A 21,453-nucleotide genomic window follows, 5' to 3' on the forward strand; every position below is an offset into this window, starting at 1 on the left:
GCTTATTTATAGATAGAAGTGCATTCTCAGACAACAGAAGAACAAATTAGGAGAAAAGACTTGATTCAAATGCCATCATTACAGATTAAAGCAACCAAAATTATGAGATGAGATGAGAGAAGATGAAAGAAGATATCATATAAGACGACGGTTTTTTCTTTATTGTTTAAAGCTTATGTATGTATTTTTGGCTGTGCTGGGTCTTTGTTGCCATCAGGCTTTCCTCTAGTTGCGGCAGGTAGGGGCTCCTCTCTTGTGGCGCCAGGGCTTCTTATTGCAGTGGCTTCCCTCGTTGCAAAGCGCAAGCTCTAGGGCATGCAGGCCTCAGTAGCTGTGGATGCATGGGCTGGGTTGCTCCGTGGCACCTGCAATCTTCCCAGCCCAGAGATCAAACCTGTGAGCCCTGCATCAGCAGGCAGATTCACCGGACCACCGGAGTAGTTCTTATTTTCTTAACGACCTGTGAATATTTATTGTACGAATTTTAAAATATAACTATAAACAATGATTGAAGGTATTTCCCATGTGTCTGTTGTGCAGTTTTTTTTCTCAAAAATGGACATAAGAAAGAATCAAATATTCACAGTGTAAAGAAACCAATTTATTTAGTCTTTGAGAATAGATTTTAAAGATCCTTGGAAAGAAGTAATTGAATGATTATCTGGTTTCATACACTGTCAATGGGTGGTTTTTTTTTCCCCCTTATATTTTCATTTTCAGTCCTCTCTTTTCATTTCTTCTCATTGCGTTAGGTACACACCCTCCATTTGATGCTAATAGTCTTAAACATCTGAAAATCTTCCTTTAGAGTGTGACCTGACTTTAGGCAATCTCCAATAAATCCGAGAGTCCATTGGCACAGTACCAAGGACAAGAAGTAAGAGTATTTAAAAGCAAGATCATTCATCCAAGAAGAGGGATGCTTTCTGCCAGAGTTCTATTTTCAGATTACTGAGTTCTAAATGGAGCCATTCATTCTAACTGACAGTTGACGATGTTAATAGCCAGCAAAGTGCTTCTGTGAGCAAACATTACTGTTTTCCTTTGTGTCTGTTTCCACCCCAGTGATAACCATTGGCAGCAATCAGTGCCCTCACTATATTTCCGTTCCTACCAGTCCAGATGATTCTTGTAAGAGGTTGCTGTACCTTATCCCTGCTCTCACAGACCTCACTCACTTCATCAGGACTAAAATTTACTTTCAGATTGAAAGTGGAGACGTGGTGAGCTTTACTTCCCCAGGGGACATCCAGATGTTCAACAGGTCACCAGATATTCAAGGCTAGAGCTCTTGGAAATCAATTCTTACACATTATATCTGAAGTCCATCAAAATATGGATGAAGAATAAAAACACAATACTGTATAAAATCATTACTGCTTCCATAATACACATAGCTTTCCCTCATTGTCGACAATTTTTGTTTTTATATTGTTTGAAAAATGATTTTCCATATTTTTCATGCCTACAGCTTATGCATCCTTGACTAGAGTGTAAATCCTATGAAGAAATTGAACTTGCTTTTTAATTTTTTTACATTTTTTAATACAATACTTTGTACATACATTTAAGAGGACATTCATAGAGTTTATCACTAGATGGCAGTAAAGATCAAAAACTGAATGAAACCAAAAAACTTCCGAGTAAGAATTTTGAAATAAAATTTTAATTTGCATAATTGAAATCAATATAAAAGTTTTATGATCAAATACGAGAACTAACACATATCTGAAAAACATGCTGGCTACTGTTTGTGCTTAAAAAGTGGATTATTCTGGGGAAAACAATGGAAATATTGAAATCAAATGGTTAAAAAAACACAACCAATAATGACATGCCTGTTTGTATGATAATTATGCATCAAACAACTCCCGAGAGACAAACTTACAAGCATTTTACATTATGTGAGAATCTTGCCTAAAATATTAAAATGCAATTCTGTGCCTTCTGTCAAAAAAAATGCATTGCCCAATGAGTAGAGAAATTTCTTCATTTAGTATTTTAACATTCTTCATTCTAGTATAATATTTTCTACATTTTTCAAGAACAATTGGATAACACAAAGCATAAAAAAGTATTAGAATGATGCACAATAATTCTGATGATATTTAATGACACTTTGCTATTGCTGTTTAGTCATTCAGTCCCTGACTCTTTCGCAACCATGGACTGTGCCCTGCTAGGCTCCTCAGTCCATAGGATTTCCCAGGCAAGAATACTGGAGTGAGTTGCCATTTCCTTCTCCAGGGGATCTTCCTGATCCAAGGACAGAAACTGCATTTTTAAAAAATTAAAATAATTTCAGTTTCTAATTTTTTTGCCAGTGTTTTATTTTAGAAAAAGTATAGTGTTTGTTAGTCTCTCTGCTGCTGCTGCTGCTGCTGAGTTGCTTCAGTCGTGTCCGACTCCGTGATAGACAGCAGCCCACCAGGCTCCCCCGTCCCTGGGATTCTCCAGGCAAGAACACTGGAGTGGGTTGCCATTTCCTTCTCCAATGTTAGTCGCTCAGTCATGTCCAATTCTTCTCAGGTACATGGACTGTAACCTGCCAGGCTCCTCTGTCCATAGAATTCTCCAGGCAAGAATATTGGAGTGGGTTGCTGTTCCCTTCTCCAGAGGATCTTCCCAACCTAGGGAAGGAATCCAGGTGACCTGCATTATAGGCAGATTCTTTACCATCTGAGCCACGTGGAATCTATCTTGGAGCATGTTTATCATTTTGTTTATTTGCTTAATGTGAAGAGTTATGACAAAACGTTTTTGTTGTATAGACTTTGCCCTCTAAATAAAACCATTTTGTCCTTTGATCAGAGATCAAGGGAACCTTAACACCTACATGGACAGATTTACCTTCAAGAAAGATCACAAAAGTAGGATGGTTTAGTGAATTGCTCAGTGGATCAGAAGGTCTTCCTCTCAGCTTTGTTTTGGTGTCACTTTTCGCTAAACAGTCCTTGCAATGAATTACCCATTACTTAATTGGAGAAAGAGTTGCAGAGAGTTGAACTTGACTGAATGACTGATCACAAGCATGAGCTTAAGCTTATAGGTGGCACCAGGTGCCAGGGGCTTATACTGGACCAGACACTACTTTTCTTTTTGTTTTGTTTTTAAGATAAAAAACTTCTTGACTCTTTTGAGTGAAGATAGGAAAGAACAAGTCAAGGGCAAGATTTAAAACAAGATTTAAGATTTTAAAAAAGATTTAAAAAAAATTATTAGTTAATAATCAGCCCCATGAAGTGTAAATACTTGCCTATTTGATGCATTTATATTTGTTTTCTGTGTAATCCATCCAAACACAGAGACGCAAGAGGAAACAACAGTTGTATCCACTTAAAAAAAAAAAAAAAACTAACAAATGATTTTATTCCAGGTTCTTTTTGTAGGGAGTGAACTTTGTGATTTTATATAAAAGTGGAACTTTTTGGTTTGATTTCTTAAAACTATTTTTAAAAAAGACCCCAAAAATCATCAAAGCAGAAACTAATATTTACTTGCAAGTTTTAAGAGAAAATGTTAGAAAAACAATTATACATGACTAGGTCATAAATTCCATATGTCTAGCTTGCATATAGAGCAATGTACGAACCTCTTATTTTGTCTTTACTTAGTTGGGTCTTTTTCCCATGCTCCCAAAACACTGGAAGAAAAAATAATTTTGAGCCCTATCTTGTTTAAAATCCAATAATGTCACTACCTCTAAGGAACAAATGAAATGGCCAGTATCTCACAACCCAAGTTAACCTCTAATGTCAGGTTTTTCCCTTGAATAGACGAGAAGTGTGAACCAGCAAACAGAATGGCCAGGGGACAGTGAGCCAGAGACCTCGGTCTTCCCCTCGACAGTGACCCACTTCGCCATGGTACACTCCAAAAATTCTTAGAGAGTAGCCGAGGGAAGAAGAAATGGGAGAGAAACTAAGAAACTGAGCTGTTTTTTCTAGACAGATAGAGGAGGATCTAAAAACAGATTATTAAACCAGATGAAAATTCACACCTGCTGCTGCTAAGTCGCTTTGGTCGTGTCCAACTCTGTGCGACCCCATAGACGGCAGCCCACCAGGCTCCACCATCCCTGGGATTCACACCAGATGGCACTAAAAGTTCATATTTTCCCCCTCCTTTTAAACTGAGTACGAAGTTTTTGCAGAATAATAGATTATATTTAGACAACAAAGAAGAGCTGCATTCAGGGTTGGTTTCATGAATACACAACCTCTACACATGGGGCCCCATTCAGAAGTCCCCACTATTTGGTTCAATGGTCTGCTCTATCTGTCTTGAATTTCTTAATAATTTCTGGACAAGGACCCTCACATTTTGCCATGTACCCATCCTGGGCTATATTTTCTCTGATAGATTTAGAAAGACTAAAGTAGACTTCTGAATGTGGAGAATTTAAGAGAGAAAGCACACATGCTAGATAAATGAGGACAAACATATTTAAAGTATAAAAGTTAAGACACTTGAATAGTTGGTTTGCATGCTGACAACACATTTCCCGTGGTCACGATCTTCATGAAAATAAAACAATAATTGTTTCCAGCTAGAAGCAAGAGACTTGAAGTTTATTTCCATTAGACTGGCCAAAACAAAACAGACTTCTTTCTAAATGTGTGGTTTGGTGGATGACTCAGCTTGAGACTAAGCCTGAATTTCTATGGATTCCTGTGGTGGGGTGAAAAAAGGTAGAAAAAAAAAACAAAAACAAAAAACCCACATACATTGTGAAATTCAAGCCATTTTCTTTTCCTTTTCTTCCTCTCATACTGTTTTTGCATTCTACTTCTGCTCCTTTTTTGCAGGTACTTTTCCTACTTTTACCTTGGACCCATTTGTAGTATCCAGCCACTTCCCAAGCGGCTGGATATTTCAAATAGCAAGATCAATAGATACAGATAACCAGAGAACATTGCTTAGAGCCTAGTTCAGAGATCCCAAGCAAAAAAATAACTGGTGGTTAATTTAAAAATATTTTTATTCTTAGGTAAAAAAACAGGAAGTTTTTAAAAAGATAATGGTAAGCATTAAAGCTTTTATCACATGAGAATCATCAGAAGGATGATGTATTAGAATAGTGCAGTGTTTTTGTTTTTTTTTTCTGAAAGCCCCATTCAAGTTCTAACTAATCAATAAGAAGTCCCTTTACTTCTCTTGGGCTTCCATGATTGTTCAGCAGTAAAGAATCCACATGCTAATGTAGAAGGTGCAGGTTTAATCACTGGGTCAGGAAGATCCCCTGGAGAAGGAAGTGGCAACCCACTCCAGAAAGTTCCATGGACAAGAGGAGCCTGGCAGGCTACAATCCATGGGACCCACAAAGAGTCCAACATGACTGAGTACACACATTCGCAGAAAAACTGAGTCAGTAAATAAGTTTTCACTGCTTGAAAAGTTAACACTACTGAATTTAATAATCTCCAGTGAGGTGAGAGTATAAAGAGGATAATCCATAACTTAGTTTACTACATGCAAGAGCTCTCATTTCATTCCTCTTTGCAGCAGCTAAAAATGATCTGATGTTTCTGATATTATTGAATATTTCATAATGTATTCTCATATCAGAGGAAGCTTTTTTGGCAAAAATGCATGGCAAGCTCCTCATCATAGCAGAAGCTACTGTGTTTTATTTTTACTGAGTTCTTTATGTGGGTTAAATGATGATTATCTCATTTATTAATAGTTTTCATCACAACCATCCATATCCTCATTTTACAGACAAGCAAACTGTGGCACAGAGAAAGGAGGAAGCTTAGGCAAGCCTCACAACCAGTGAGTGGTTTCATTCAATTCATGATTTGAATCATGAAACCTGACTAATTCTCAGTTATGTTTATGAAGATGCTGATCACCTATGAATCAGTCTTCAGAGCCAGAAAAGCAAACAGTGGTAATAATTGTAAGACGATGCATTGTTTATACATCATGGCTCAAGAAAAGATTTGGAAGGTGGGTCACTTTGGCTATTGAGTCAATATCCCAGGTTTCTACCGCTGAAACTAAAGAAAGGATCATTTCCACATGACTGCACCTTATGTATCCAGAAACGAAAAGACTTTTCTTTTCCTGCATCACTGGCTCAGCCTGAAGCAGGTACACAAACTCCAGAACAAGGGTTTCTTTTCAGCGCTTTCAATTTTTTTAAGTCATTTTAGTTTGGAGCTGAAAACTAGTTTGCTACTCCTGCTGCTAAGTCGCTTCAGTCATGTCCGACTCTTTGTGAAACTATGGAACGTAGTCTGCCATGCTCCTCTGACCATGGGATTCTCCAGGCAAGAATACTGGAATGGGTTGTCATGCCCTCCTCCAGGGGATCTTCCCGACCCAGGGATTGAACCCATGTCACTTATGTCTCCTGCTTTGGAAGGCTTTCTTTGCCACTAGCACCAACTGGGAAGCCCCAAAACTAGTTTAATCCTAATTTAATCACTATAAGATCTATATCATCCATAGCAAAAGAAATGGATGAAATATAAACACCGTTCAATCGTATTGACTGTTTCGCCTATCATTACCAATTATCTTAGTACCTGAAAGCACTGGGTTTTTTTCACTTTCTCTTAGATGGTTTAACTTATATAGTTTGTACTCCTCCACACCAGAATCTACAAGTAGTCTCTGTGTGTGCATATTTTAACAAAATCACTGTAAGTTTACAAAAACTCGTGTAATCAAGCAAGGAAGGATAAATGAAAACTTGTTTTCAGCAAATGCAAAACAATAGCTACCTGCTTTGTGTGTTTGTTCATTTATTCCCTAATAAGAAGGGGAAAAGCTTTCTTATTAGCATTATATTTAATTTCATATCTTGTCATGGAAACTGAGTCGACAGTTTTTTATTCTTTTTCCCCTGAATTTTTACAATGAATGCATTTCTCTAATATTTGATATTTACATCTCGATTATTATTCCTTTAAACTTGGGCATTAAAAGAAAATTTGCCATAAAAAAAAAGAAAAGAAAACCACCTTTATGGCCTTGTTTATTAGAATCACCAAAAGAATAAATAAAATCACAGAATCACTGAATCTCTAAGCAAAAAAAGACATTTTGATTTTTACCTATTAATAAAAATAACATCTTTGTCAAAAGACATGGTGTCTTCTGAAGCAGGTTCTCATTCAGTCTCATTTCTTTCTTAATTTTTCTTTGGGATCAGAGACCTATGTTCAAATTTTTGTTCAAAATTCATTCACCATTCACATATTGTGGGACCTTGGGCTAGTCATGTGATCTTAGGAACTTTAGATTCCTCATATGTAAAAAGCACATGACACTTCCCTATCAGATTTGTTTGAAGACTAAATTAAATATATATATATATATATTATATATATATATATATATATATATATAACAGCTTATACTACTTCCTAAGAATAAGAAATTCTCAATAAATTTATTCATTCAGTAATTCAATAAGATGAAGTTTTACTGATCCTTCACATATTCTTCATTACATAGCTTTTCCCAATTCTGTTACTCTCCTATTTCACTAAAGTATTTCACATATGTCTGTATATAATGATTATTACATTATATTATCAACTTTTGCATGATTCTTTCTGGATTCAAAAGTTGATTACCACTTTTTTTCTTAATATGCTTTTTTTTAAAGGAAAAATTTAAGTTTGCAGCAAAATTGTATAGATTTCCATTTAGTCTTTCTCTATATCTCACAATTTTCCGTATTATTAACATCTTAGATTAGCAGGTACGATTTAAAATTGATGAACCAATATTGATGCATTATAATTATCTAAACTCTATACTTGGGTTTCACTCTTTATTTTATCATCTGTCCCTGGAATTCTAAAGGTAAGAATCCTGGAGTGGGTAGCCATTCTCTTCTGAAGAGGATCTTCTGGACCCAGGGATCAAACCAAGATTTCCTGCATTGCAGGCAGATTAATTACCATCTGAGCCACTAGGGAATCCCATATAACTCTATCAGTTCAGTTCAGTTCAGTCGCTCAGTCGTGTCTGACTCTTTGCAACCCCATGAACTGCAGGACGCCAGGCCTCCCTGTCCATCACCAATACCCAGAGTCCACCCAAACTCACGTCCGTTGAGTCAGTGATGCCATCTAACCATCTCATCCTCTGTTGTCCCTTTCTCCTCCTGCCTCCAATCTTTCCCTGCATCAGGGTCTTTACAAATGAGTGAGCTCTTCACATTAGGTGGCCAAAATATTGGAGTTTCAGCTTCAACATCAGTCCTACCAATGAACACCCAGAACTGATTTCCTTTAGGATGGACTGGTTGGATCTCCTTGCAGTCCAAGGGACTCTCAAGACTCTTCTCCAACACCACAGTTCAAAAGCATCAGTTTTTCGGGGCTCAGCTTTCTTTATAGTCCAATTCTCACATCCATACATGACCACTGGAAAAATCTTAGCCTTGACTAGACACACCTTTGTTGACAAAGTAATGTCTCTGCTTTTTAATATGCTGTCTAGGTCATAATTTTCCTTCCAAGAAGTAAGTGTCTTTTAATTTCATGGCTGCAATCACCATCTGCAGAGATTTTGGAGCCCAAAAAAATAAAGTAAGCCACTGTTTCCACTGTTTCCCCATCTATTTGCCATGAATTGATGGGGCCGGATGCCATGACCTTAGTTTTCTGAATGTTGAGCTGTAAGCCAACATTTTCACTCTCCTCTTTCACTTTCATCAAGAGGCTCTTTAGTTCTTCTTCACTTTCTGCCATAAGGGTGGTGTCATCTGCACATCTGAGGTGGTTGATATTTCTCCCGGCAGTCTTGATTCCAGCTTGTTTGATTCCAGTCTTGATTCCACTGGGCTTCATCCAGCCCAGTGCTTCTCATGGTGTACTCTGCATATAAGTTAAATAAGCAAGGGTGACAATATACAGCCTTGATGTACTCCTTTTCCTATTTGGAACCAGTCTGTTGGTCCATGTCCAGTTCTAACTGTTGCTTCCTGACCTACTTATAGGTTTCTCAAGAGGCAGGTCAGGTGGTCTGGTATTCCCACCTCTTTCAGAATTTTCCACAGTTTATTGTGATCTACAAGTCAAAGGCTTTGGCATAGTCAATAAAGCAGAAATAGAGGTTTTTCTGGAACTCTCGTGGTTTTTTGATGATCCAGCAGATGTTGGCAATTTGATCTCTGGTTCCTCTACCTTTTCTAAAACCAGCTTGAACATCTGGAAGTTCACGGTTCACATATTGCTGAAGCCTGGCTTGGAGAATTTTGAGCATTAGTTTACTAGCGTGTAAGAGAGTACAGTTGTGGGTTAGTTAGAGCATTCTTTGGCATTGCCTTTCTTTGGGATTGGAATGAAAACCATCTTTTCCATAACTCTATAGGGTTTCACAAGTGCATTGTACGTGTATTCACCATTATGATATTGTAATCAGTATTTTAATTAACCTAAAAATGTCCTGTGCTTCACCTATTTATCTCTCCCTCCTTCCTCCTAACCTTTGGCAACCACTTATCTTTGTGTCTCAATAGTTTTGCCTTTTCCAGAATGTCACATAGTTGAAAGCATAAAACCAATTTTTAGATTGACTTCTTCACTCAGCAATGTATAATATTAATACATGTCTTTTCCCCAATGTCTTGATAGCTCATTTCTTTTTATGGCTCAGTAATATTCCATTGTGTGAATATACTAGTTTATACACTAATCTTTTGAAAGACGTCTTGGTTGCATCCAAGTTTTGGAAAGTATAAATAAAGCTGCTAAAATCATTTGCGTGCAGGTTTTTGTGTGGACATAACTTTTCAACTCATTTGGGTAAAGACCTAATAGTGTGACAGCTAAATTGTATGTGACTGTCTTTAACTTGTAAGAAGCTGTCACACTGTCTTCCAAAATGGCTGTACTATTTTTGTTTCCTATGAACAATGAATACGACTTTTCTATTACTCCACTTGGAATGGATTTTGGCCATTCAAATAAATGTATAGTGGTGTTTCATTCACTTTAATTTCCCATTCACTACTGACATATGATGTAGAGTACCTTTTCATATGCTTATTTGCCATCTGTGTATCTTCTCTGGTGAAATATCTATTCAGATATTTTGTTCCTTTTTAATTTAGGTGCAGCATGCTAAATTGCTTCAGTCATGTCCAACTATTTGTGAACCTATAGATTGTAGGCTGCCAGGTTCCTCTGTCTAGGGGATTTTCCAGGCAAGAATACTGAAGTGGGCTGCCATGCCCTCCTCCAGTGAATTTTCTCGACATAAGGATGGAATCCATGTCTCTAATGTCTTCATGTCTCTTGCATTGGCAGGCAGGTTCTTTACCAATAGTGTCACCTGGGAAGCCCTTTTTAAATTAGGCAATTGTTTTCTTTATATATATTTTGGATACCAGTGTTTTATCAGATGTTTTGCAAAGGTTTTCTCCAGGTCTATGACTTTTCTCATTCTCTTAACAGTATCTTTACAGAGCAGAAGTTTTTCATTTTAATGAAGTCTAATCAATGTTTTTCTTTCATGGATCATAGAGAGCTATGTATTTTTATCTTCTAAAATGTTTCTTTATATCTCTACTTACTTACTTCATACTCTCCCATTCAACTAGGTATCCACTTACCTAACCTAGGTTCTGGGATTTAGTCATGAGCCTCTCAAGTAGTTTTTGATAAAATATGTAGGTTAGTATCTCTGCAAAGTATCATTATACAGAGTCCTAGCAGGAAAAGACTGGCACACCAAGCTGGGAGTTATCTGTTAATGTTAAATAAGGGACTATTTAGAGGTGGGAGCAGGTTAAAGGAAACAACATTGAATGTTGCAGTGCCCAAGGACCAGTATCAGCATGAATTCCAGGATCCAAGTAACAGGAAAGGAAAGTTCTAAAAAAAAGAAAGTGTTGAGAGTTTGGGCCATCCACAAGATGTTATACTTGTAGAAGAACATACATGTTAATAAACTTGTATAGAATCAGATTTATAAATCTGTATAAAATCTCTATAGAAGGAATACTTCCTCCTGATCTCCCTTTTTCTACCAGGTCCTCCCAAGGGCTGAATTCACCCAGAAGTCAGAAGATAAGTGAGCCTGTAGGGTGAAGTCTTCAGAAGTCAATTTCCAGAGGGGAGCAAAAAAGAGTAGAAAATGGATGGGGATGGTAAGACAGGCAAAGAAGAATAACAAAGTTAGGCAGTTTCCTTAAAAATCATTTAGAAGAGGAGGAAGTGTGGATTCAATCTTTTTCTTTTTTTGACTGCCCAATAGGGCATTTGTAAAATCTTGTTTCCCCAATGAGGGATCAAACCCATGCCTCCTGCAGTTCTGAAGTGGAAATACGGAGTCCTAGCCACTGGACTGCCAGAGAATTCCCCAGCAGAAATTTTTTTTGGCCATGCCAAGTGGCATGTCGGATCTTAGTTTCCCCATGCCCCTGCAATGGAAGCACAGATTCTTAACCACTAGATGTGAGGGAAGCCCCACAGTATCAACTGGCAGAAATATTATTTGATCCACCTTGACCTTATATTTAGAACAGTGATAACAAAAACACCTGGGTAAATCCATCCTGTCTCAATGAACCAGCCCCAGGTTCCTTCTAGTTTCCCACTCAGGTACTTCTCAATCCATCACACAAGGTATCACATATAGTAACAAAAGAACTAGAAAAGTCAGTGACGCAATAAGCAGCATGTCTAAATGGCAACCCACTCCAGAACTCTTGCCTGGAAAATCCCGTGGACAGAGGAGCCTGGTAGGCTATAGTCCTTGGGGTTGTAGAGTTGGACACAACTGAGTGACATCACTTCCACTTTTTACTAGCCGCAGTTTGGCTAATATGTTATGGGCCAAGTCATCATGGTTGTTCCATAAGATGTATGTGGAGGAAAGTGAAGGAATGGTGATTAAGGCAAATAAAGCTACAATCAAGTGAATAAAGCTAAGATATAGTCAGAAATTTAAATACCCAGCTGAATTATTTGGGGAATGAATAAATTATCACCTCTGTGGTAAGAATACTCTCATAGGAAAATTTTGATTTCTTTTTTTTTACAAAAGTGTGAAAGGAATTAAATAAAAGAAAAATAGCATTTTATCCAAATGGTGTGAGAGCAATTGGATGTTCATAAGCAAACAAAAGAAATTTGACCAAGTCTCATCTCACTGTTACCAAAAAATTAGTTCAAAATGAATCACAAACTGAAATAGAAAGTGAAAAACCATAAAACTCAGGGGAAAAACAGAGGAGAAAATTTCCAGGACCTAAGGTTAGGTAAAGAGCCTGTAGATGTGACACCAAAAGCAAAATCATTAAAAGGAAAAAACTGAACCTAATTAAAATTTGAAATGTTTCCTCTAAGAAAGTCTTTATCTATTAAGATGATAAAAAGCTACAGACTCAAAGAAAATATTTGCAAACCACATATTTGACAAAGGACTAATATCTAGAATATATAAAAAGTTCTCAAAATTCAACAATAAAAAAATAGACAATGTCAAAATACAAAATAGTGACAATGTCAAGTGCTGATGAGGTTGGAGAGAAAGTAGATTACTTATGCATTTATTGTGGGAAAGTAAAATGGTACACCACCCTGGAAAACAGTTTGATAGTTTCCTAGAAATCTATACATGCAACTACCATTTTTTTTTAAAGTGAGGAATTTTTATTGCTAATGCCATTTCATCTTTATACTGGTTCATGAAATACAACAGAATGTTCAATTGTTACAATGCTATGCAATAAATTCCACTATTATACAGAGATACTATCTCAATAATCTGCATCCAGATGGTAAAAGGGTTAGTTGTTCAGTTGTGTTCCACTCTTTGTGACCACATGGACTGGAGCCTGCCAGTCCCCTTGGCCCATGGAATTCTCCAGGCAAGAGGATTGGAGTGGGTAGCCATTCCCTTCTCCAGGGGAACTTCCCAACCCAGGGATTGAGCCCAGGTCTCCTGCATTGCAGATAGTCTTTACTATATGAGCTACAATACATGCAATGCAAAGTAAATGTGTTAGCTGCTCAGAATTTCATGGACAGAGGAGCCTGGCAGGCCACAGTCCATGGTCACTAAGAGTCAGGCAAAACTGAGCATACACAGAGATGGTAAAATGTAAAAAGTTCATTTTCTAACTCTGTGAATATTTTATTTAATATACAAAATCTATTTCCACAAGTGGTCATAATATAAAATTCAGATTCCTGTCCCTTGATATCAAATTAAGCAACTGCACTACACACAAAAGAAAATCAGAATAGAAAAATCAATGACACATCAACTGTCCTGTAAAATCATTTTATTTTCTGCAAGGTAAACATTTTTCTTAGGCATTGCTACTAGAACAACCTCTTTATAGGGTTTTATAGTTTGGAATAACTATATTTTTTTAAAAAATTTGTCTTTATTTTATAGAGTTGTAATACAAAAAGTGATTTATAGGCTATATTTTTCAGGAAGAAGTTACTAGACTATAAACCTACTGAAGAAACTTCCCTATTTAAATCTATGATATGGAATGAAAAGATGATTAAAAAGTCTTCTGATCAAAAAGCTTGAGATCATCAAAGGAATGTTTAGTCTCCTCCACAGAGAGCCACCAGGATTTTTTCATAATCTCCTTTGGTTTCATCCTGTTGATAAAAATAAAGTATAATTAATGCTACCTGAGACCACAATCAACAGAAAGTATTTTTAAATTACAGAATAATTATTATATTAGGCTTAACATACATCACAGTATATCAATTTTTTAGGATCTTGGATAAGAATATCACTTATTTAATTAATAAAATTTATATAGCAGATAACTGGTATTTTTAATTGATTATATGAAAAGCAATAGCTTTCAAAATTCAGATTGCAAACTTCTCTTGATTATTCTGTATTAAAGCCATCATTTTCTAAGAATGAAATGTAACACAGAATAAATACAGCAAAATATAATTTCATATCACCTCTGACTTGCTCAACCAGAGTGAAGGTTATAAGTCCATGATAGTCTCACTTTTCATGTTAGATTTTTGTTATCCAATATAAATGCCAAATTGAATTTAAATAGTCATCTATCTTTCATTAAGTTCAAATCTCCTTGACTTGTCTTTCTTTTTTACTTTCTAACTTGAACATGCATTTTATATTTTCTACATATGACAAAGTTAAGGAAAAATTTAGAATAAAAAGTTTCTAATCCTCAGATCAATATTCATTGCAACATAAATCATTATATATCTCTACCAAAGTATTTTGATTGCTAAATGTATATATGGTAAACTGTTTCCATGACTATTGAAAAATCTGCAGTCTTTCTGTATAGAACTTACTAGCAGATTTTACCAGTGAAAGTTCAATTTACTTTAAATTATGTATCTTTTTAAAAAATTTTTGTTTTTTGGTTATACTGTGCAGCAAGTGGGATCTTAGTTCAGCAAGCAGGGTTCAAACTCATGTCCCTTGCAGTTAAAGTACAGTCTTAACCACTAGACCACAAGAAAAGTCTCCGTATCTTAATATAACAAATTTATCTTATATATGTAATTTATGGATACAGTAAGTCAGCCCTTCTTTTTGAAGAAGTTGCAAAAAAATTATCATTTGTGGGGGTAACATAATGAGAATTACAACATACCAGAATGGCTTGACAGAGAGAGATGCCATACAACTTCTGGTAGCATGCTTTGATATCATTCATGTCGATTTCAGAGCGGGAAACCATAATCCTGATCAGTGTCTTATGACGAGTTCCAATACCCTGTCGAAAACAAATGATAGTTAAGTGTCCCTTATATTCCAAGCCTACTCTTAAGGCAGGATGTGGGTTTGAATGTGAAGCTCTTTTGCTAACCTATATCGTTTTTATGGAGAAACTATTTCCACATTAAAATACACACAAACACACACACAAACACAAGTGGTAATAAAATGACACGAACTCAACTGTGATAAGAGAATCATATATAGAGCTTTTAAAACTTCCTAACTGATCTTCCACTATCCAGTCTTTATTCTGTCTAAGCTATTCAAGAATTGCAAAGTAAACTTTCTAAGTTGTAAATCTGATCATCTGATTCATCTACTTAAAACCCATTAGTGACCTTCTGTTAATATTAGGATGAAAATCAATCATTTCACCTGAGCTTACAATGTCCTGTTTAATTCTACAACTTCTTCCACCATGCACCATCACTCTAATTATATTTATTATCCTGAAAGAGACATGCTATGTTCTCCTCCAGGACCAGACTTGCTTTACCCCTTCATTCCTTACATTCCTGCTCTCATCCTGTTCAAATAGCATATTGTAATTTAGCTGACACCTACACTGCTTTCCAAAGTCAGGGACACAGGTCCCTCTTCTCATTAACAATACTAGGTGTTCTCACTACCCATCTAATAACCTCACTAGATAACAGCAGGCCTGGGGTCAGGAACTGTACTGCCAACTACCTAGTGGAACAATGCCTATCACATCACAGGGACTCTTTCTTATTAATTGAATGGTTAGATCACTCTCTCCTAAGACTTCCTTATTTTGGAGTTGCAAAGGAAAAAAATATACAACTTCATAACTTTTCACAAGTATATAGGTACCATCCTATATAAAAAAATACAGCTAGACAATAAAGTGAAATACTTAAAGTGATATCTCAAATACATCTTAATAACACCTTACACTTTGATGAACTTAGAATGACATTTTAAAATCTTAGAATGACATATTAAGCAATGCCATGGAAAGCAAAATAATAAAAAAGATAAATGAAATTTAGAAGAGATCATAAAACTTACAACCTTAGCAGAAGCAGGTTGCTAAAATCATACATTAAAAGAGGAAGTATATCGCCCTTCCTCCGCTGACTCAGATTTTATACAAATCATAAGTAATATACAAATTGCTTTCAAGCTCACCTTACTATCTTACCTATAAAAGAATATAACAGGTCTAACAGAATTTTATTCTAAGAAGTAAGTGTATTACCTCCTGCACTGGATAGAAAAGTAATTCTTTTTAATGAAAAGATATTAAAAAATAAATGTAATTTTTAAACAATATGGGATTTTCTGTTCTCTCCATGCAATAATTTTTTCCCCAAAGCAAATCATATGTTACCTTCATGGCCTGATGGAGCTTCTCAGCAAAGAACATTGGCTTGTTTGTAGCACACTTCACTGTAAGAGAGGCATGTTTTAACTGACATCTTTACCACAAAAGAAGAAAGGTACATATGAAAGAAATAGGAAATACAGAGGTCTGCAAGTAAGATTCTGTTCTCCATCCCTGTTCCTCACTATCCACCCCCAGTGAGGGATATTTGGCTTAAAAGAAGCTATTTTTTAGATGGTGATTTTGTCCTCTGATAATATCATTTATCTCCTATTATCCTAAATCCACCGATAGCAACTTCAATAGTTTATGCTATCCTGAGGATACGCTGCATGGAAACAAGGAAACCAGTAGATGTTAAAGGCCATGTTGGCAGGCAAGAAATACTTTCTTCCAGTTGTAATAAGAAAAAAAAAAATCCAAGTGGGACAGGACAGTCATAAAATATAAGGCAACTGCCAATAAAATACTAACAGATGTATCAATCAGTATTAAGAAGATTCTCTACCTTCTTACTCCAAGTGTGATCTATGGACCAAAAGAACTGGAGTCAACTGAGAATTTGTTAGGAATGCAGACTTTCAGTCTCCACCCAGACCTACTGAATTAGAATCTGCCTTTTAGCAAGATTCCCGAAGGGTTCATGTGCATGTTAATGTTTGAGAAGCACTGCTTTATAATGTAGGTTTCCAAACCTCGACTGGTCATCTGAATAAAATGGGAAAACTTTAAAATTCTTTTCTTCTGAAAGTCTAAATCCTTTAAGATTGCCCAAGATTACTTAGCAAGTGACAGACCAGGATGTGGACCTTCATTTATCTAATTCCAAATCCCATGCTCTTAGTGGCCATTTTGGCTTTCCTTTGTGCCATGCCCAGCCTGGTATATTGCGTGGTATAAACAGATGTTGAGTATCATCCACCTGCTCATCTTTTTAATCAAGGAAATAATACCTGCAATTACTAACAAGACTGTTGCATAACTTTAGCTAACTATTTATTGCCATTATCTTACATGCTACCTTTATTTGCAACATAAATTATATCTGAGTTTTTGTCTCATTATTCTACTTTGTAAATTATTGGACAACAATGACAATGCAATTTCAAGTTAGAAAACCCTCCCCCCTCCAGGACTACATACCAATAACTGTGAGGCATTTCTCGATGTCACCTTTCAACTCCAGGTCCAGAACTTTGTTCATGTCATGCTTACTATACTTGGAGTATTTCTGAAACACTGAATATTAAATTTAAATTTAGAGATGTACAGAACATCCTGTTTTTTAGCAAACTAGCAAAATCAGCCATGGCCACGAAGTCAAGCATTCCTTGTGCGTGTGCTAAGTCACTTCACTTGTGTCTGACTTTTTGTGACCCCAGGGACTGTCAACTGCCAGGCACCTTTGGCCATAGGATTCTCCAGGCAAATATTGGAATCAGTTGCCATGCCCTCCTCCAGGGGATCTTCCCAACCCAGGGATCAAACCCGCATCCCTTATGTATCCTGCATTGGCAGGCAGGTTCTTTACCACTAGCACCACCTGGGAAGCCCAAAACATTCCTTAGGAGTTCTGAACTTCAAAAAACACAATGTAAATCTAACTATTCATCTAAGCATATTTTGGATACATCATCTTCTCTGAGGGATGTAGTTCACATGGCTATTTTTGTGCTTCTGTGTATTTTGGGAAAATTTTTGCAAATGTTGACATTTATTAGAAGTGACATTTGATTGATGGCTGTAACTACATCAGAGCCAAGTGCCACAGCAAATGGATCTTTCCTTATATAAAGATCTGTGTTGTAGATTCCTTTTAATTCTAACCTCAAAAATCAGAGTGCTGTTATCAAATAATAAACTTGAAGTAATCATCACGACCTGCCCTTTGTCTTGACTTTCAAAACACTCAGGGCTAAGTCTTGCGGCAAAAACCCTCTTTTGGTTTTTGTTTCTGGAGTATCTAGATACTCTTTTCTTCACTTAGCCTTAGATCTTTTTTTTTTTTTCATTGTAATTTCATGTGTTCTGTTTTATGTGTATATATTGTCAGACCTATTTAAAAATTTTGAGGGAAAAAAATAGTAAAAATAACGAACTAATGTTCTACATGTCAAAGTCATAAAATGTGTTTCAAATACTATCAAGTGGTGTCTGTACAAAGCTGGCCAAATGCACAAGTAGCGATAAGAGATCAGGAGCACTGCATCCATTTGGTTTCAGAGTGTCACTGATTAAGATTTCTTTCTTGCTTTCTCTTGAAATTGTTAGTCACTCAGTCGTGTCCAACTCTTTGCAACCCCATAGACTATAGCCTGCCAGGCTCCTGCTACCATGGGATACTGGAGTGTATTTGCCATTCATTCCCTTCTCCGGGGGAATCTTCCTGACCCAGGGGCCGAACCCAGGTCTCCTGCAGTGCAGGCAGATTCTTTACCATCTGAGGCACTAGGGAAGCCATTTCCTTTCTCTTCCTTGTCCTCATTTTAAAAAAAAAGTGACTTCTTCAAACAGTTCCAGGGAACATTTGTTTTGTTCTTACCTCTGCGAAGATGGGGATAGCTCCTGGTGGTAAGAATGGTAGTGAACACATTCACATCTGTCCCTTTTCTTCTTTCTCCTGCTTCATATAAGGCCTGTTAAGAAACACAAAAACAAACACTTGACCATCTGCAGATTTGATATCTGCATAAGAATGTCAGATCTCTTCAAAGATTTTGGAGGCAGCTGCTTTGTGTCCAATACAATCAGAGCAGGTGGCAATGCTAAGATTTACAAGTTCCTTAGAGATGGAAACCTTGTTTTGTCAAGTATCTTCCATAATATCTCTTAAGTTGCCTTGCAAACACTAGAGACTGAATCTATGCGTGCAAAATAAATATTTATTGAGTTAACTCGCTTTAAGTTTACATTCTATATCAAGAAAACTTCAAGGGGCACTCTCTAATTTTTAATTTTGCTTTTAATTGTTCAAAGTAATTTTCAGCAAATGGTACTAATAAATCAATAATTCAACCATTACCTAGATGTTGAATTTTGATGTAAGAATTTCTGAATTCAAATTCCGACTCTGCAACTTAATCGTTCCTAGATATTAGTACTAAGATATCTTAATAATCTTATGCAGTTTCACATTATTAAGCTACAGGCTTTCCTCTTTTGTAAATAGAAAAGATAATCTCTGCCTTATTGTTACCAACATGCTCTGTTACCTTTGAAGTGACCCTCCTCCCGGGTCACACTAATCCATGTAGTGGCCATAAATATACATCTAAGAGCCCTGATAGTCTTTTTTTTTTTTTTTTAATTTTTATTTTTGCCTGCACTGGGTCTTCGCGGCTGCATGTGGGCTTTCTCAGTTGTCGAGAGCAGGGGCTATTCTCTAGCTGTAGTGTGCAGTGGTTTCTCTTGTTGCAGAGCACCGGCTGAAGACACGTGGGCTTAGCTGCCCCGAGGCATGTGGGATCTTCCTGGACAAGGGATTGAACTGGTGTCCTCTGCATTGCAAGGTGGATTCCTAACCACTGGACTACCAGGGAAGCTCCCTGATAGTCTTAGAATGGAAAGCAAATTCATAAGTATCACAGCAAATAAGAGTAATTTCTTACTATGGGCAGTTACTCAAATGCTTACTTTTGTTCCTTGACGTGATTGCGCAATTTCTATTAAAATGATAAAACTTCCAATGGGCATAAAAAGTTATTCGGGACTTTCTGAGCAAACAACTGACATAGGTGCATTTATTCAACAAAAGTCAATAAATGCCTATTATGCACAAGATAATGCACTGATATAGCAAAGAGAGTGGAGTAGTCAAGTAAGTTTCTATTTTTACTAACTCACTGTGATGAATTTGTGGAGAATATTAACTATACCATAAGAAAAGCATATGTAAATACTAGATGCCAGTTTGTTAACAAAAATTCCAAATTACAAAATGACAACAGTTTTTCTAATGTTGCCAATGGACTGATGTATTAAAAAATAAGCAACCTCACTGAAACAACATACAATAATATACTTGAAAGTATACAAATGCTATAACTTTTATAATTTTAATATCATTACCATAATATTTTTACAATATAAACTTACACCTCTAAACCAATGTTCACTGTTTAAAGAATTGTTAGATGTGTTTATTCTTTTCACTTTTACTTTCTTATACCTGGTAAAATAAAAATTCAGAGTTTTCTCAATAACAGATCAAATTCCTACTATTCTTTCTCAATCCTCTCCAGCTTCATGAACACTGCAACTTGTTGAAAACATAAAGACCACATTTCCTCTCTTGGATTGCTTGAGTCCTGGCTGGTGGGCATCACTCAGGAAATGGACATTAGGTGCCATTATCCTTTTGGAGAATCCCATATCTGTTTTCACGTGGAGGCCCTCAAGTGATACCTCACCTCAGGTCTGACCTAATTGAAGTAGCAAAGTGGATTCTAAGAGTATTTATAAGCACTTGCTTACCCTGGCATCTGAATCAGCCAAGTCGTCATTTACAGCAAGCTCCTCAGATCGGTCACCCTGGAAAATATCCCATTCTTGTGTAAGTAGTTTTCTAGCATATAATCACATGGCTTATTTATTCTCTTAAAATCAGATGAGTAATATTCTTTGCAGAAAAAGGAGTGAATTGCTCATTTCTAGAGAGAGATGAAATCTAAGATTTTACTTTTCATTAAAGAGACATTTCCAGATCTATTTTAGTTATACCTTAGCAAGAGAAAGCAAAGCCTTCTCATAATCTCCAGATGTGTCTGAGGCGATGTCTTTAGCCAGATCTCTCTTCAGTTCTGAGAAATAGGAAAATTATATTTTGTAGTAAACTAGTGATAATGGTGATGATTATAATATCTAACATCTCTATATTGGCTCACAACTGGCAATGCCAAATGTTCAATGACTTATGGAACACACTTCAAATAGTTTTATTTTTTAATAAAGTGAAATCAGAGCAAGTAAAATTTTTCATCATCAAATTTATTTTCTATAAGGCAATTAAAACAATTTAGATAATACTGTGAATGAAACTCTACAGCCCTAAAGCTTTTGCTAACAAGAATAAATTGCACAGGTATACATTATTAGATAACTATTTCTGAAATAAATCACACCAGAATTTAAGCAATGGGGTGAACAGAACAGTTATTTAAAAGGATAAACCAAAGTGCTTGCTTGAACATAGAGTATTTATTTACTTTGAAATGATAAATATCTTATATGGAATACATTTAGTTATGTATGCATATGTGTATGTATAAACATCTACAATAGATATAGATTTAAAATGTTTCTTTGTTAAACACCCTTTATTGACATTAAAAAATAATGCTGTTATTATTTTCAGCAAAAATTTAACTGAATTTATAGTTGACTAGAAGGCA

The 21,453-nt window shown here is 36.2% G+C and overlaps 1 protein-coding gene across 2 annotated transcripts in view; it reads right to left on the minus strand.

Moving 5' to 3' along the window:
- Nucleotides 1-13,241: 13,241 nt before the first annotated feature.
- The window catches only part of ANXA1 (annexin A1), a 295,662-nt gene continuing 287,450 nt past the window's right edge, over nucleotides 13,242-21,453 (minus strand). For both annotated transcript variants that reach the window (XM_070480348.1, XM_070480349.1), the window contains exons 7-13: nucleotides 20,783-20,862; nucleotides 20,537-20,593; nucleotides 18,606-18,699; nucleotides 17,207-17,302; nucleotides 16,070-16,128; nucleotides 14,588-14,710; nucleotides 13,242-13,592 (exon numbers count right to left, since the gene is read on the minus strand). In XM_070480348.1, coding sequence (XP_070336449.1) covers nucleotides 13,536-13,592; nucleotides 14,588-14,710; nucleotides 16,070-16,128; nucleotides 17,207-17,302; nucleotides 18,606-18,699; nucleotides 20,537-20,593; nucleotides 20,783-20,862 — 566 coding nt within the window. In that variant the 3' untranslated portion in view covers nucleotides 13,242-13,535. The remainder of the gene's footprint in view (nucleotides 13,593-14,587; nucleotides 14,711-16,069; nucleotides 16,129-17,206; nucleotides 17,303-18,605; nucleotides 18,700-20,536; nucleotides 20,594-20,782; nucleotides 20,863-21,453) is intronic.

This window comes from Odocoileus virginianus, chromosome 18 (genome assembly GCF_023699985.2).
Source record: "Odocoileus virginianus isolate 20LAN1187 ecotype Illinois chromosome 18, Ovbor_1.2, whole genome shotgun sequence".
NCBI lineage: Eukaryota > Metazoa > Chordata > Mammalia > Artiodactyla > Cervidae > Odocoileus > Odocoileus virginianus.